We start from the raw sequence: 19178 nt of genomic DNA on the forward strand, positions 1-19178 counted from the left end.
CTCAGGAGTATAATAATGTATCCATGTTTCATCCACAGTGACGAAACGACGCTTAAAGTTCTGCAATTTCTTCCTGAACAGCTGCAAACCATCCTTGCAACACTTCACACGATTCCGTTTTTGGTCAAACATGAGCAATAGTGGAACCCATGTTGCAGATAGCTTTCTCATGTCCAAATGTTTATGCAAAATATTATGTACCCGTTCATTCGAGATGCCCACAGCACTAGCAATCTCACGCACCTTAACTCTTCTGTCATCCATCACTATATTATGCATTTTATTAATGATTTCTGGAGTCGTAACCTCCACAGGGCGCCCAGAACGTTCAGCATCACTTGTGCTCATATGGCCAATCCGAAAATTTTGAAACCACTTATAAACTGTTCTAATCGAAGGTGTAGAGTCACCGTAATGTTTATCAAGCTTCTCTTTAGTCTCCTGAGGCGTTTTGCCTTTCATAAAGTAATGTTTAACCACCACACGAAATACTTTTTCGTCCATTTTTTGACAATCACTCGACGTCCTTGATTCACACAAATGCCAAACACAAAGAAATAGATCAATATGGCTGAAAGTTGGTGTGCATTCTTTCCAAAGATGCTACTAACTAAACATGATCTCGATATGCGCCAGTGGTGACATCTCTCGGACGTTGCACGAACTTTTCAAACTCCCCTCGTATGATCAAAACGAATTTCAAAATGATTTAGACGAGATGATTTAGACGAGATATCTGTATGTGGCGAAAAGTGGGAACTGACTCAAAATAATGAAAAGTAAGAATGCATCCAGAAGAATACAAAAATTAAATTTCGGTTACACGATTAATCTCACAAACCTAAAGGCTGGAAATTCAACTACATACTGTGGGATTATAATCACAAATAACGTAAACTGGAACGAGCGCATGGATACTGTTATGGGGAAAGCAAACCAAAGACTGCGATTTATTGGTAGAACACCTAGGAAGTGCAACAGGTCTACTGAAAAGACTGCTTTCACTACGCTTGTACGCCCTCTTCTGGAGTACTACTGTGTGATGTGGGATCCGTATCAGATAGGATCAAAGGAGGATATCGAAAAAGTTCAAAGAAAGACAGCTCATTTTGTATTACCACGAAATAGCGGAAAGAGTGCCACAGGCATTGAACTGAGGTGGCAATTATTAAAATAAAGGGGTTTTTCCGTTGCAGCAGGATCTTGTCATAAAATTTCAGTGACCAACTTTCTTCTTATAATGTAAAAATTATTTTCTTGGAGAAATGATCATTGTAAGAAAGTAAGTGAAATCAGAGCACGCTGTTCGAAATTGGAAAGGTAGAGAATTAGTTTGAAGGGGGTTCGATGAACCCTCTGCCAGGCTCTTAATAGTGAAATGCAGAGTAGTCATGTAGATGTAGACGTAGATGCGAGTCATCCTAGAAGATTGCTGAAGTGTGTGGGGCCTGTACGAAACAGGACTAACAAGGGTTATTGAACGTACTTAGAGAAGGGCTTGCCACGCGGGATTAGCCGAGCGGTCAAAGGCGCTGCAGTCATGGACTGTGTGGCTGGTCTTGGCGAAGGTTCGAGTCCTACCTCGGCCATGGGTGTGTGCGTTTGTTCTTAGGATAATTTAGGTTAAGCAGTGTGTAAGCTTAGGGACTGATGACCTTAGCATTTAAGTCCCATAAGATTTCACACACATTTGAATATTTTTAGAAAAGGGCAATACGAATGGGGGCAAGTTTGTAGTGTTGAAGAATCTCACACAGATGCTGAGAAAATTGAGCGGGCAGACACTTGAACATAGCCGCAAACTATCCAGAGAAGCTTACTTATGAAGTTTCAAAAACCGGCTTTAAATTATGTGACTTGGAACCTACTTCGAGCCTCAACGTATCGTTCCTGTAGGGGTCGTGAGGACAAGATTAGATTAACTGCAGCATGCACACAGGCTTAAGTTAAGCCCCATCATGAACGGAACGGGAAAAAGCCGTAATAATTAGTAACGGGAAGTACCCTCTGCCATGCACTTCACAGTTGTTTCAGAGTATGTGGTTTGTTGGGCAAGGTAGGGTTCGGCGAGCACGAAGACAAACATTAGGAACTCCCGCCGAGTGCAAGCGGGCATTTTTTAAAACGTAAGCCCAGGCTGGCTTCCCACAATAGCAACAACATGGAGTGTAGAATATCGTCCACGTACCGCTGTGCTTTAAGGGTGCCGCCGATGACAACCAAAGCGGTCCTGCTATGAAATTAAGAGACACCCCAGACTCGCAGTTGTCCGGCCATACTCTGGACGACACTCAGGCTCGTATCCCACCGCAGTCCGGGACGTTGCCAGATACGTCTTTGCTTGTCAGTTAGAAGCGGGACTCGTCAACGAAAATAATTCCACTCCAGCCAGTGAGATTCCAGGCCGAACATGCTCCTGGAGACGCCCCGCGCAGCAGTGGGATACAGACCTGTCGCCCGCCTTACACCTCGACAACCGGGAATGATGCTCTGGGGTGCCATTTCTTTTCATAGCAGGACCCCTTTGGTTGTCATCTGCTGCATCCTTACAGCACAGCGGTACGTCGACGATATTCTACGCCCAGTCCTGAAGCGATGCAGTCCTTCAACAAAGAAAATAGCTTACACTACGTTAGTTCGTCCAGTCTTAGAGTATTGTTCGTCTGTATGGGACCCTTACCAGTTGGGTCTGATTAAAGAGACTGAGAAGGTCCAAAGAAGAGCGGAAAGATTCGTGACTGGTACACTTAGCCACCGCGAGAGAGTTACAAATCTCATAGAAAGTTTGAAGTGGGAAACACTTGCAGATAGACGACGCGCTAAACAGGAGGGGCTGCTCACTAAATTCCGAAATCCAGTCTTCACCGAAGATGTAGAGCATATATTATTACCACCAACTTTCAAATCGCATAATGATCATCATTCTAAGATAAGGGAAATAAGAGCTCGTACTGAGGCGTTCAGTCTTTTTTCCCTCGCGCGATCCGCGAGTGGAACAGAGGGGGGGAAATATGACTTTGCCGCGAATTGTGCCCTCCGCCACACACCGCATGGTGGCTAGCGGAGTATAGATGTAGATGTTCTGTTGCCGTTCATAGCGAGCCATCCTAGGCTTACATATCAGCAAGATAACGCCCCCCCCCCCACCCCCCGCACACGGCGAGAGTTTCTTCTGCTTGTCCTCGTGCTTGGCAAACCCAACATTGGCCAGCAAGGTCGCCGGATGTCTCCCCAAGTGAGAACCTTCGTAACATTATGTGCAGGGTCGTCCGACAAGCTCGGTATTTTGATAATCTAATGCTCCAACTGTGCAGAATTTTGTCCTATATTTCTCAGGAGGACATCCTACCGCTCTCTCAATCAGTGCCAAGCCGAATAACTGTCGAATAACACGCTCAATTTGCGAAGTTCATTCTCTTAAATAAATAATTTTTCTGAAATTGTAATCATTCGTTTGTCTGTACATCTACTCAAAACCACCAATTTCCATCTCATGTTGATAATTCCTTTGCGCAGCGTCGTGTTTTTATCTTAGGGAGTAGTTTAGCCAATTTGCACCAAGCACTTATATTAAGAGGGCCACCAGGAAAGTAACAGACGTTTCGGTCTGTCGTGGCGGAGGGTAGGGCTACAGCCGCCATCTTGGTGCCACAAAATTCCTACACTCACAAGGGAACCTCCCCATCGCACCCCCCTCAGATTTAGTTATAAGTTGGCACAGTGGATAGGCCTTGAAAAACTGAACACAGATCAGTCGAGAAAACAGGAAGAAGTTGTGTGGAACTATGAAAAAAATAAGCAAAATATAAAAACTGAGCAGTCCATCCGCAAGATAGGCAACATCAAGGATAGTGTAAGATCAGGAGCGCCGTGGCCCCGTGGTTAGCGTGAGCAGCTGCGGAACGAGAGGTCCTTGGTTCAAGTCTTCACTCGAGTTAAAAGATTAAGTTTTTATAAAATCAACTTCGCTCTCCAAAATTCCAGGACATGTTCAGATTTGCTTGGACATATGCAGGATTTGGCGGTCTACACACTGAAAAATTTAAAAACGTTAAAAACATATGTTTTGACAGAGCACAGGGAAAACTGTGGGACTGTGAAACTGTTGCATTCATTTGTTGCAGTTTATGTGACAAACTCTTACGTTTTCATCACTTTTTTGGGAGTGATTAACACATCCACAAGAAAACCTAAATCGGGCAAGGTAGAAGAATCTTTTTATCCATTCGCCAAGTGTACAAGTTAGGTGGGTCGACAACATATTCTTGTCATATGACGCACATACCGTCACCAGTGTCGTATAGGATTATCAGACGTGTTTTCCTGTGGAGGAATCGGTTGACCTATGACCTTGCGATCGAATGTTTTCGGTTCCCATTGGAGAGGCACGTCCTTTCGTCTACTAATCACACGGTTTTGCGGTGCGGTCGCAAAACACAGACGCTAAACTTATTACAGTGAACAGAGACGTCAATGAACGAACGGACAGATCATAACTTTGCGAAAATAAAAAAAGTTAACTTTTCACCCTAGGGAAGACTTGAACCAAGGACCTCTCGTTCCGCAGCTGCTTAAGCTCACCGCGGGACGACGGCGCTGCTGAGATCACACTGTCCCTGATGTTGGTTATCTTGCCCATGGACTACTCAGTTTGTATATTTTGCTTATTTTTTTCAAAGTTCCACACAACTTCCTCCTGTTTTCTCGACTGATCTGTGTTCAGTTTTTCAAGCCCTATCCACTGTGCAACTTATAACTAAATCTGAGGGGGGGTGCGATGGGGAGGTTCCCTTGTCAGTACGTAGACACCGGTGGTACCGTGAGTCTCTCCTACACTAATGGCCATTAAAATTGCTACACATCATCACACCATCACGTTTCCGACTTTGATAAAGGTCGGATTGTAGCCTATCGCGATTGCGGTTTATCGTATCGCGACATTGCTGCTCGCGTTGATCGAGATCCAATGACTGTTAGCAGATTATGGAATATGGAATCTCCTACACTAATGGCCATTAAAATTGCTACACAACGAAGATGACGTTCGACAGACGCGAAATTTAACCGACAGGAAGAGGATGCTGTGATATGCAAATTATTAGATTTTCAGAGCATTCACACAAGGCTGGCGCCAGTGGCGACACCTTAAACGTGCTGACATGAGGAAAGTTTCCAACCGATTTCTCATACAAAAACAGCAGTTAACCGGCGTTGCCTGGTGAAACGTTGTTGTGATGCCTCGTGTAAGGAGGAGAAATGCGTACCATCACGTTTCCGACTTTAATAAAGGTCGGATTGTAGCCTATCGCGATTGCGGTTTATCGTATCGCGACATTGCTGCTCGCGTTGATCGAGATCCAATGACTGTTAGCAGAATATGGAATCGGTGGGTTCAGGAGGGTAATACGGAACGCCGTGCCGGATCCCAACGGCCTCGAATCACTAGCAGTCGAGATGACAGGCATCTTGTCCGCATGACTGTAACGGATCGTGCAGCCACGTTACGTTCTCTGAGTCAACAGATGGGGACCTTTGCAAGACAACAACCATCTGCACCAACAGTTCGACGATTTTTACAGCAGCATGGACTATCAGCTTGGAGACCACGGCTGCGATTACCCTTGACGGTGCATCAGAGACAGGAGCGCCTGCGATGGTGTACTCAACGACGAACCTGGGTGCACGAATGGCAATACGTCATTTTTTCGGATGAATCCAAGTTCTGTTTACAGCATCATGATGGTCGCATCCGTGTTTGGCGACATCGCGGTGAACGCACATTGGAAGCGTGTATTCGTCATAGCTACACTGGCGTATCACCCGGCGTGATGGTATGGGGTGCCATTGGTTACACGTGTCGGTTACCTCTTGTTCGCATTGACGGCACTTTTAACAGTGGACGTTACATTTCGGATGTGTTACGACCTGTGGCTCTACCCTTCATTCGATCGCTACGAAACCCTACATTTCAGCAGGATAAAGCTGCAGGTCCTGTATGGGCCTTTCTGGATACAGAAAAGTTTGACTGCTGCCCTGGGCAGCACATTCTCCAAATCTCTCACCAATTGAAAACGTCTGGTCTATGGTGGCCGAGCAACTGACTCGTCACAATGAACCAGTCACTACTCTTGAACTGTGGTATTCTGTTGAAGCTGCATCCAAGCTCTGTTTGACTCAATGCCCAGGCGTATCTAGGCCGTTATTACAGCCAGAGGTGTTTGTTCTGGGTACTGATTTCTCAGGATCTATGCACCCAAATTGCGTGAAAATGTAATCACATATTAGTTCTAGTATAACATATTTGTCCAATGAATACCCGTTTATGATTTGCATTTATTCTTGGTGTAGCAATTTTAATGGCCAGTAGTGTACTTTGCTTCATGTTAAGTGTTAAAGCATGCCCTGCAATAGAAAGTCCAGCCACTTGTGAGATGCGTTCTGTGTTAAGATTTTTGGTGAAAAATACTGCGAACCAGTTCAAATTTATCGTGAACTTTGTGATGTGTACGGAAAAGAAATAATGAGTGAAATCCGAGTGAGGCAATGGTGTACTGATTTTGAAAACGTGCGTACCAGTGTTCACGATGATCTTTGTGACTGACGAACTAGTGATGAAAATCGTCGATAAAAATTCGTGAAAATCGTCGTTTCACGCTTACGGAACTCCTACATCTTCCCCAAATTTCACGGAGTTTGGTGCATGAAATTGAGGCGGTGAAATTTGATTACGATAAATTTTGTGCTAGAAGGGTTACTAAAATCCTGACGGAAGACCACAAAAAACAGAGACTAGCTGCAGCACCGACCTTCCTCGAAGATTGCAAGGAAAATGGCAACAAAGTTATCGATCGTATCGTAACTGGGGACGAGACTAGGGTGAAGCGTGAGAGTTGTGAATGGAATAGACACACAAAAAATCCGCCGGGAAACCAAGGAAGTGTTTGCAAATGCTGTCAGCAAGAGCGGTTATGGCTTTTGTTGTTTAGAGCTCTAAGGGAGTGATTTCCTTGAACGAGGTACAACAGTTAAATCAGAGAGGTGTTGTCAGTCACTGACAAAGTTAAGGCGAGCGATACAAAAATAGCATCGGGGAAACTTAGCACAGAAGTTTTGTTTTTTCACTACAACGGTCGTCCTCACACGGCCAATCGTACCCGGGTTTTGGATGGGAGGTGTTTGATCATCCACCGCACAGCCCGGATTTGGCGCCCAGTGACTACAACCTCGTCCCAGCAATAAAGATATGGGTCACCACTCGACACTTTCATAGTGAGGCCGAACTGCATGCCGGTATAAACCAGCGATAGCAATCACAGGCGGCACATTTCTACAGAGACCATTTGGAAAAAAAATGTGCCACAGTATGATAAGTGCTTCAGTTTGATTGGCTATTATGTAGGAGAATAGCTTAAGAGTGTACCTTCAAAAAGTATGTAATAAAATTTGGTTTTTCCATAGTGTTATTTTTATTTCAAAAAGTCTGTTACTTCCAGGATAGCCATCGTATATACGAGGGTTGGAACTTAAATAGTGGCAACTACTTACTCACAACCGATACAAAAGAGTTACATGTTTGCACCTGTTACTGTCCTGCAAAGTAGTCACCAGCGTTGTGTAGAACCCGTTGTCAGCGATATGGAAGGCGTAGTATACCGTTAGCAGAGCCTGTTCTGTTGATGGTACGAATGGAGCGGTGTAAAGTTACGGTGATTGTCGTGTACGACTGTGATGGTGTTAGCCTAACGCATTACGTTCCTCCACGGCAGCCGTCAATGCACAGTATTACCATTGGAGCTTCAGCTGCGACCAGCTTTGCGAAAGAATCGGCAACACTTTCTGCGCAACCCACCCATCATTTTCCACAACAATGCGCGGGCACATATAGCGCAAGTTGTGCCTGCTCTGTTCGGTCGATGCGACTGGGAAGTACTGTACCATCCACCATACGCTCCGGACTTAAGGGGGCTAGGACGTGAAACGGGCCGACTTGGAGCAGTAGAGGCAGCACAGGACATTTTAATTTGCACTGTCTATACTTTTACAAATAAATTCATAAAATGAGATATTTTCACTCTGCAGCGGAGTGTGCGCTGATATGAAACTTCCTGGCAGATTAAAACTGTGTGCCCGACCGAGACTCGAACTCGGGACCTTTGCCTTTCGCGGGCAAGTGCTCTACCATCTGAGCTTCCGAAGCACGACTCACGCCCGGTACTCACAGCTTTACTTCTGCCAGTATCTCGTCTCCTACCTTCCAAACTTTACAGAAGCTCTCCTGCGAACCTTGCAGAACTAGCACTCCTGAAAGAAAGGATATAACGGAGACATGGCTTAGCCACAGCCTGGGGGATGTTTCCAGAATGAGGTTCGCAGGAGAGCTTCTGTAAAGTTTGGAAGGTAGGAGACGAGATACTGGCAGAAATAAAGTTGTGAGTACCGGACGTGAGTCGTGCTTCGGTAGCTCAGATGGTAGAGCACTTGCCCGCCAAAGTCAAAGGTCCCGAGTTCGAGTCTCGGTCGGGCACACAGTTTTAATCTGCCAGGAAGTTTCAAATTCATAAAACTTCGTTAGAATGACCAGGAAGGATTCAGCATTCACACTCATAGCAGTGGGAGTTCAAAAACATAATAAAACAAATTTTCTTACATGTGAAATTTCATCATTTTTTCACTTAGTATTGGCTGCATTTGTTGCTGTAGGTACACTTTTCTTCATAACTAAGAGAGATTCTTCGATGAATTTTGCACAGCGTAAAAATCATACTTACAGGTGTATGAAACTCTAGAATTTCCCAAATCTGTTAAAAACTGTGGTTATAATTTAAATAATTAACTATAAAATTCGACTTTTCTCTAAACACGAAGTTTAAAATGTAACAACTCATTCATTTTTACATAGATGAAATAAATTCTACAGTTTCATACACCTGTAAGTATGGTTTGTAAGCTGTGCAAAATTCATCGAAGAATCTCTCTTACTTATGAAGAAAAGTGTACCTATAGCAACAAATGCAGCCAACAGTAAGTGAAAAATATCATGAAATTTCACTTTTAAAAAATATTATTTTTTCGTGTTTTTGAACTTCCACTGCTATGAGTGTGAATCCTGAATCCTTCCTGGTCATGCTGACAAAGTTTTGTGAATTTATTTGTAAAAGTATAGACAGTGCAAATTAAATTGTCGTGCGATGCCTCTCATTCTCGAAGTCGGCCCGTTTGACGTCCTACCCCCCTAAGTCCTTGTGACTTTGATTTGATTCCGAAGATGAAGCAACCACTTCGTGGCATTCGCTTCAGAACTGTTCCAGAGATTCGACAGGCAGTAGACCGCTCCATTCGTACCATCAACAGCACAGGCTCTGCTAACGGTATACTGCTCCTTCCACATCGCTAGCAACGTGTTCTCCACAACGCTGGTGGCTGAAGGACAGTAACAGTCGCAAACATGTAACTCTTTTGTATCGGTCGTGAACAAATAGTTGCCTCTGTTTAAGTTCCAACCCTCGTACTCAAACGTACCCCACGTTCCTCTGGAACCGATGTATACATCAGTTCCTGGGATTATCTTTCACATAAGGCGGAAAAATGTGGCGGACCGCTGTAATCTGGCAATATATTCGTATGTATAGATTATGGGTTCTGTCCTAGGTGAAGCACTGGCAATAGCTGCATGGGAGTCGTGAAAAGACGTAGTACGAACGACTGAAATTGAAGCACTCGGCAATACGCTTTCTGAAATGCTGTTTTTTGAACAAACACTCTTAGTCTCCTTAAGTGTATTGGGTGTCCTACATTGTCGAAAATAACCCTTACTTTCACAATGCCACAAGTGAACTTTAGCACTGCCAACAGTCCCCTTTGCTCTTTTATTTCTTTTCTCAAATACGACGCCAAACCGCGAACGCCATTTAACAGTCGGGCTTGCAGGCTCGTGTGTTTTCCTGTTCTTCTCGGACAGCTCACTAGTCGCACGGTTTACAACCAATTTACGCTAATTATTCTGACAACGCTGGTATCGGAACGTAGAACCATTTAAGTACGATAACAAGTAAATAATAGATAGTGATAATTAACGAGTCAAGATACGTAGTTTTAAAAATAAGTAAAAATAGGAAATCTGTTGAGTTACGTGAGTCATGTGACCGTTATCCCTACCCAATGGGCAGTGTGATGAAGCGAAAAGTGCAGCAAGTTATTAACGCTTAGAACTGTTCTTAATTACTTAGATTGCTTACAGAACTAATAAGTTGCTGAACAAGCGCTGCGTACTACACTACTGGCCATTAAAATTGCTACACCACGAAGATGACGTGCTACAGACGCGAAATTTAACCGACAGGAATGAGATGCTGTAATATGCAAATGATTAGCTTTTCAGAGCATTTACACAAGGTTAGCGCCGGTGGCGACACCTACAACATGCTGGCATGAGGAAAGTTTCCAACCGATTTCTCATACACAAATAGCAGTTGACCGGCGTTGCCTGGTGAAACGTTGTTGTGTAAGGAGGAGAAATGCGTACCATCACGTTTCCGACTTTGATAAAGGTCGGATTGTAGCCTATCGCGATTGCGGTTTATCGTATCGCGACATTGCTGCTCGCTTTGGTCGAAATCCAATGACTGTTAGCAGAATATGGACTCGGTGGGTTCAGGAGGGTAATACGGAACGCCGTGCTGGATCCCAACGGCCTCGTATCACTAGCAGTCGAGATGACAGGCATGGCTGTAAGGGGATCGTGCAGCCACGTCTCGATCCCTGAGTCAACAGATGGGGACGTTTGCAAGACAACAACCCTCTGCAGGAACAGTTCGACGACGTTTGCAGCATGGACTATCAGCTCGGAGACCACGGCTGCATTGATGGCACTTTGAACAGTGGACGTTACATTTCAGATGAGTTACGACCCGTGGCTCTACCCTCCATTCCATCCATGCGAAACCCTACATTTCAGCAGGATAATGCACGACCGCATGTTGCAGGTCCTGTACGGGCCTTTCTGGATACAGAAAATGTTCGACTGCTGCCCTGGCCAGCACATTCTCCAGATCTCGCACCAATTGAAAACGTCTGGCCGAGCAACTGGCTCGTCACAATACGCCAGTCACTACTCTTGATGAACTGTGGTATCGTGTTGAAGCTGCATGGGCAGCTGTACCTGTACACGTCATTCAAGCTCTGTTTGACACAATGCCCAGGCGGATCAAGGCCGTAATTACGGCCAGAGGTAGTCGTTCTGGGTACTGATTTCTCAGGATCTATGCACCCAAATTGCTTGAAAATGTAATCACATGTCAGTTCCAGTATAATATATTTGTTCAATGAATACCCGCTTATCATCTGCATTTCTTCTTGGTGTAGCAATTTTAATGGCCAGTAGTGTGTTATTTATTTGTTTTTTCTTCAGTAATACATCCACATATACACTCCACAAGCTGTAATTCCGATGCTGGTGGAGGGTCTTCCTCACCAGTATTATCGGTTTTATGGGAAAAATGGCTGTCTATATGTGTTCGTGCACACAATAATTTCATTTAGCCTCATGATACGTACGCGAGATTCAGACCGATGAGTTAAATAAATTATGACCATTGCGCACCGTGACACATTGCAGGCACCCGACGCAGTAAGAAAAGTATATACGCTGACGGAATGTATTCGCAAACTGCAAATACGGTACCATACAGCTATACAATTTACTGGAGACAAATGAAAATTTGTGATGAAATGGGACGCCACGGACCCACCCAAACGTCCATGTGTTCCAGTGTCTCCTTTCCATACCGCTCGCACAATTATCTGATCCCCGCACAGGAATGGACTTACACTCATGCTCATAAATTTAGGAAAATTGCAGAATGTGGTGCCACACAACGTGGCACTACACAAAACTGGCGCTAATAGCAAAGGCACATAGGGAACACACACGACACAGATCTGTAAGTCCACAATATTGGTGATAAGTTGAGAAAACCGTCCCAAAACACATGTGCTACAAAACGCCACTGTTTCCTGCGCATGTTCCCCGACATCAATATGGGATATGATCACCATGCACACGTACACAGGCCGCACAACGGGTTAGCGTACTCTGGATCAGATGGTCGAGCAGCTGCTCGGGTATAGCCTCCCATTCTTGCATCAGTGCCTGTCAGAGCTCCTGAAGTGTTGTAGTGGTTTGAAGACGTGCAGCGATACGTCGACCGAGAGCATTCCAGATGTGCTCAATGGAGTTTAGGTCTGGAGAACAGGCAGACCACCCCATTCGCCTGATGTCTTCTGTTTCAAGGTACTCCTCCACGATGGCAGCTCGGTGGGGCCGTGTGTTATCATCCATCAGGAGGAAGGTGGGACCCACTGCACCCCTGAAAAGGTGGACATCCTGGTTCAAAATGACGTCCCAATACACCTGACCTGTTACAGTTCCTCTGTCAAGGACATGCAGGGGTGTACGTGCACCAATCGTAATCCCACCCCACACCATCAAACCACGACCTCCATACAGGTCCCTTTCAAGGTCATTAAGGGGTTGGTACCTAGTTCCTGGTTCAAGGCAGATGAAAACTCGGCGAGAATCACTGTTCAGACTATACCTGGACTCGTCCGTGAACATAGCCTGGGACCACTGTTCCAATTACCATGTACTGTGTTCTTGACACCAGGTTTTACGGTTCTCCTGTGACCAGGGGTCAGTGGAATGCACCTTGCAGGTCACCTGGCGAATAAACCATGTCTGTGTGTCTGGAGACAACTGTTCCAGTGGCTGCAGTAAGGTCCCGAGCAAGGCTACTTGCAGTGCTCCGTGGCCGTCTGCGGGCACTGATGGTGAGATATTGGTCTTCTTGTGATGTTGTACACTGTGGACGTGCCGTACTGTAGCGCCCGGACACTTCTCCTGTCTGCTGGAATCGTTGCCATAGTCGTGAGTTCACACTTTGTGGCACACGGAGGGCCTGTGCTACGACCTACTGTGTTTGACCAGCCTCCAGTCGCCCTAGTATTCTACCCTTCATAACGTCATCAATATGCGTTCTTTGAGACATTTTCAACACTCAGTCACAATTAGGACGTCTGAAAACGTCTGCACACATACTCGCTGCACCGTACTCTGACATGCACCAACACACCTCTGCATATGTGGACTGCTGCCAGCGCCACCGTGCGACGACCGCAGGTCAAATGCATCGCATGGTCATACTCTAAGTGATTTAAACCCACAAACCGCCCACCAGAACGTTGTTTCACCATGTATCAGCATTATCCTTATGAGCATGAGTGTATTTAGTTTTCATGCATGCATGCATGTCTGAAGGAACATTGTATCAAATCTTACAGATATTATCAAATACAGACACCGCACTAACGTATTTCATCTCAAAGCGAAGGTGATCTGACGAGGAAACTAAATAAGTCTCTCCCTGTGCAGGAGTCGCATAATTGTGCGAGCACTACGGGAAACAGACACTCGGACATATTCAAGTTTGGGGTGTGTCCGTGCAGCATGCTCAGACAGACAAAGTGGTTTAGGTGAGCGCTCGCGTAAAGTGGGAAATACGGGTTCGGGTCCCGATCCGGCACAGATTTTCATTTCTTTCCAGCAAATTGTATAGCTGTGGTGGTACCATATTCGCAATTTGCTGATACATTTCATGATTTAATATGGCTGTAAATCGTTTGTGGTGTTTGTTCCTACAGACATGCTTGTATTTCCAAAAGAACTTTACAAGCACTATCAAATACTGACACTGCCATAATTTACTACAGGGTAATTTTCTTGTCTTGGAACAACGAAATATCTTTAAAAAAACTGTGTATCAGATTGAAGAACAGATAAATACGGCTGCACGGGATTAGCCGAGCGTTGCCGGCACGGTAGCTCAGTGTGTTCAGTCAGAGGGTTTAGCTACCCTCAGTAATAAAAAAACTGAGTAAACAGATCAACGAACAACCTGAATGAGTGTCATCAGACGTGGGGGACGTCCGCCATGAATAAAATCAACAAACAATATAGAACAAGATGAGACTAAAAAGCTGTCTAAGGCGCTGCCGTCATGGACTGTGCGGCTGATCCTGGAGGAGGTTCGAGTCCTCCCTCGGGCATGGGTGTGTGTGTTTGTCCTTAGGATAAGCTTACACAAGCTTAGGGACTGATGACCTTAGCAGTTAAGTCCCATAAGATTTCACACACATTTGAACATTTTTTAGATAAATACGTGTTTGATACTTTTAAAAATACTATCCGGTGATACCAATGTTGATCCCCTCCCCCTGCCCCTCTGCCACGCCCCCAGGGGTGGGGTGGGGGCGAGATTTAAATCTTACATAGGAACTTCCCATTTTTACTCTAGATACGTTTGTCGTTGCACGACAGATGACACTGTAATCGACGAATAACACATTTCCAAAACGGTTTTATCTAGAGAAAAATGCACTGGATTAAAAAAAATCCAGACGTGTTCAGTGATTGTGAAAAAAGCTTCTTTGAGGAGTGTTCTCTCATTTCCCACCAAAGGGATACTCGTTTGTAACACTTATTTCACAGTAAGTGCTCAAAAATGTAGCAGCCCACTTCGATGCACTTATTTATCTCGACATGGAATGATGTGACACAACTGAGAAGTGTTTACTGTGTAATCTGCTAGCATCCATTGGTGATAGATTGAATCATGTTATGGCACATTGTTATAAACTTAACTCTTCAAGTAACCCCATAAACAAAAGTCAGGGAGAAGTAAGGTCTGGCGATGTAGCAGGCTAAGATACTGGACCACCTCTTCCAATTCACTGACGATTGTACACGGCATCTAATGCCTCCCATGCTGCTACAGAATAATGTACTGGACAACCATCATGCTGAAATCACAATGTTTGTCTCAAGCTGAAAGCAGTACTGGAAGGTCGTCCTCCAAGGCTGTTTGATACTTATCACTGTTAAAGGTGCCATTGATAAAGAATGGACAAATGAATTTGTCCCCAATTATTCCACACCAGATATTCACTTTCCACAGAAGCTGATGTTCAACCTGCTGTAACCAATATGGCTTTTCCTCATTCCAACAATGTATGTTGTGTCGGTTAATTGTGAGGTTGACCTGTCAGAGCACGATAGTTGAGCAAAGCAGCTGGTGCCTCTGTATTTGTTGGAACAGCCACTGACTTCTGGAAATCATTGCTGTGAAGTTCCTGAGGGACTTTAAAATTTCAGGAAACGCTAGCCTGATGAATTTCCGATTCACAATTTAGGCTACGCACCACTTTAGTGTGTTCCAGTGTGATTTGAGCTTGAAAAACGTGACAAGAATTCCAGCAAATGTGGCGGCCACACAGAATGGGAAAAACTGCCTGGTAGCGGTAGTCAGATGGCCAAGTAAGTTCACGTACCGAAGCCCTTCAAACAGGTGCAGCCAAAACATTTGGCGATAGTGCAGTTTCGTCAACTATTGGAACTGACTCCTGACTCCGTCCTGCAAACATTTTTTCTATATAATTTTTAATATGTCTCCGTAACTCACTCTCTTAACTGAAAACATGACTGGAGAAGGGTTATTCACTTGCTATACAGGTAAGGTACCTTATTGTTCCCTGCATTTCCATCTACCTGCCTGCAATTTTAAACTTCTCAGATATTTATCCAGTATTCTTTCCAACGGTTTTGCATCTCCTTACCTAAAATAGGACGTATACATGGTGACTCAGCTACCTCTGCTGCTGAGTTTTATGCAGTCTGCAATGTCTTCAAATACCACATGCGAGATTTTCATATTCTCTCACTCACTATGTGCAAACTGTTAGTCCTACAGAAAAGTGAACAGGACCTTTTTATGGGACATTTCATGTAGTTTAGTATTGTACTTGAATACGTTTGCCACAGTTTTTCAGTTAGTCAAGAAAAATTCAGGTGAAGTTTGCTTTTGTACGAGGGTGAGTCAAATGAAAACCTTAAATTTGTAATAACAATTCGAAATTTCGCGCTGTTATCCTGTAAGTTGGTAAGCCTGCTACAATCAAGTGAACAAATTACATAGGGTCAAAAGTACTTTGTTAAAACCGAACAGAAGAAAAACAATAATGAAGTCTTGATCCGAGATGTTCTTGGCTTAATACTTGGTAGCATAGCCCTTTGCATGTATTACAGCATGTCTGGATGGCAGAGATTCCTTGAGTTTGGCCAGTCACTCCTGGGGAATCTTCTTCCATTGCTCACACAGTTCTTGAAGAAAACTTCCTTCTTGGTGCAAATGCATCTGTCTAGCTCACCCCATGTTCTATGGGGTTTAAGTATGTACTTAGGCTTAGCCATCTGAATACCTTTGCTTTGTGCCTCTTCAGAACATTTTCACATGGCCAGAAATGTGCTTCGGATTTTTGTCATGTTGGAATTTACAGTTGTGATGCACATTTTATCTTCCATGAGGTATCATATGGTCTGTTGATATTTTATCATACTTGACTATCCATTACCCTGCAAATTTTTATGACAGGACCTACACCACTTGGTGAGAAACAGCTCTACACCATGGTAATCTCTCCTCCATGCTTCATGGTGGGTGCTTGGTACTTTCTGTCATTCTTTTTATTTTTTGGCCATCGAACGTGCTGTACCCCATCTGAGGAGAAGAGATTACACTTGATTTCATCACTCCACAGAATTTTTGATCAGTCTGGAGTGGTCCTCGATGAGTACTTCTTAGCAAATCATAGTCTTGCCTTCCTATTTTGAGCACTTATCATAGGATTTTGAGAAAGTCACCTGGCATTTAGATCTATAACTATTAAGTGACATTTAACTGTTGAAACATAGACCTTCAAGCCATGTTTTACCTGTAGGTCACCACTTATTGCCCAGACATTCACAAGCTGTTGTGAGAAGCCAAACACTACAAACGAAGGTCTGAGTTTGGCCTTGAATCAGTGCTGTTAAGACAGCTTGTTTGAAATCTACTGAATATTCTTTAGATTTAGGCACTAGTGTATGTAAATAAAAATATTAGAATTAGATTTGCTTTGTGTAGCTAGGTTTTTAATAGTCTTCCTAACTTGCAAAATGCTTATGAACCTCTTGGAAACACTGTTTATGGCTGATGTCCACGATTACCTGCACTCAGAAATAAATACATGTAACTGCATCAAGGTCAAGCAGTCTTCTGTCTGAATAACCAGTTGTTTTGAATCTGTGTATAGATAAACATGCCTAACAACCTACAAGTTCAACTGCAAAATAATTTTGAGCAATAATGTATGTGCACCATCCTAACCACAATATTCTGAATGGCTCCAGTACAAGCAAGATATAGACCTGTATGAAACTTCAGTCTTTTTCATATTTATCAAAAACCAAACAAACATCTTGTTTTGACTCTGCAGCCACATAATCTAGTCTATTATTGTCACACAAGTTAGTCAAATCTTCCTCCCATTCAGGTTCAGATGTTAAAAATTCAAGTTTTCTCTTACAATTTGTACATTTTGTGTTAGAAGGCCTGGCTTTCTTCTTTGATATTGTGGAGCTATATGATGCACCCAGCCACTGCATGCTATATTACCCCATTTTGCATTGTTTGACTTAATATGTTACAAAAAATAACTGTGAAGTTCATTTTATTAATTACAGTACTCCAGCTCTAAATGTAGAAACATATAAAGATTACTTATGTTGTACACACATTTAATAATAAATTATATAGTTGGTGTTAGATGGTTTGAAGGGAGCCATCTCAGTTTTTGCCTTGCACAACTTAGGGTACTAAAGAGCACCTAATCCCAGATAACTGAATGGGAATACGACCTCCTATCCTTCCAAATATGAGCCCAGTGTCTCGATGACTGTGCCACCACAGTCGCTGACTCAGTGATTTGTTGTTTGCTATGGCCAAGTTAAACTTCTCACCTTCGTGTTAAGGTGCTCTTTATCAATGTCATAGCTTATACACTGTGTTGGGTAAGAAGTGGTGATGCAGGCTTGTTATTACAGGTGAGCTGAATGTGAGTGACTCTGAACTGTGGGATGTGGTGCAGCGTGGACTGAAGAGGGGGTCCAAGCTGGCAGAGAAGGTGAAGGACCATGAGCGGTGGGTGTCCCAGCGCCTGCATGTGCCACCGTCCACACCAGAGTACCACCACTACCTCACCAATGAGGCCTCTGATTCTGAGAAGCAACATGTGATGGACACGCTAGAAGACCTTGCCAATGTCACCGCATTGGCCACCCTCCTGGTGCACAAGTGAGTCTCTCTCTCATATATATATATATATATATATATATATATATATATATATATATATATATAAAAACAAAGATGATGTGACTTACCAAACGAAAGCGCTGGCAGGTTTTTCGTTTGGTAAGTCACATCATCTTTGTTTTTAGATATATTTTTCCCACGTGGAATGTTTCCCTCTATTATATATATATATATATATATATATATATATATATATATATATATATATATATATATATATATATATATATATATATATATATCCCCTCGTGGATCATTCAGCGCTTATTGACTTTTGCATTATCCTCTTCTGACACTTTGTATTTGCTACTACTCAGTCAGTTAATTCATCAACTGGCATCATATATCTAGACACACACACACACACACACACACACACACACACACACACACACACATACAGAGTGACCCAGAAACATTGTGACAAACTTCTAGTGAAGGTGGCGCTCATCATAACGATTGAGAATTTGAGAATTTCATAGCAGCCCATGGCCACAAGTGCCAGGAGTAAGTTGTAGCAGAGGTCAAAGATTGGAAAGGAAACACTAGAGTGATTCATTTGACAAATTTGTTGGACACAATGTGTACACATCGTGTATGACTTGACTACAGCTCTCCTGTTACAAGAGATGCTAGAAGTTTGCACCATCAGATGCCATGCATACTCGACACTAATGGAGAACTGATTGCCAGAGATGCTCAAATTCACCAGGAGTTTCTTTGATTGTAGCAACTTCTAACAACCCTACCACAACAAAGGTCAAAAATTAATTATGATTGTAGTGTTGCTCACGCTGCTAAATATTGCATTTTTGGGCAACAACAAAGTTATATTACGTGGCAGGTATCATTAGAGCACAGTTAATAAAGCCATTTATTGAAATAATGGATAAACTAGGCACTCATCTTTTCGTGTTTCCCATGCTGGTCTCATCG

General features: G+C 43.6%; 1 protein-coding gene across 1 annotated transcript in view; it reads left to right on the top strand.

Annotated features, from left to right (window-relative positions):
• LOC126425095 (peroxidase-like) overlaps positions 1-19178 on the top strand; it is a 151546-nt gene that overhangs the window by 49376 nt on the left and 82992 nt on the right. Inside the window, exon 3 of the mRNA XM_050088013.1 lies at positions 17972-18221. Within this exon, the coding sequence (XP_049943970.1) occupies positions 17972-18221 (250 nt within the window). The remainder of the gene's footprint in view (positions 1-17971; positions 18222-19178) is intronic.

This window comes from Schistocerca serialis, chromosome 10 (assembly GCF_023864345.2).
Source record: "Schistocerca serialis cubense isolate TAMUIC-IGC-003099 chromosome 10, iqSchSeri2.2, whole genome shotgun sequence".
Classification (NCBI taxonomy): Eukaryota; Metazoa; Arthropoda; class Insecta; order Orthoptera; family Acrididae; genus Schistocerca; species Schistocerca serialis.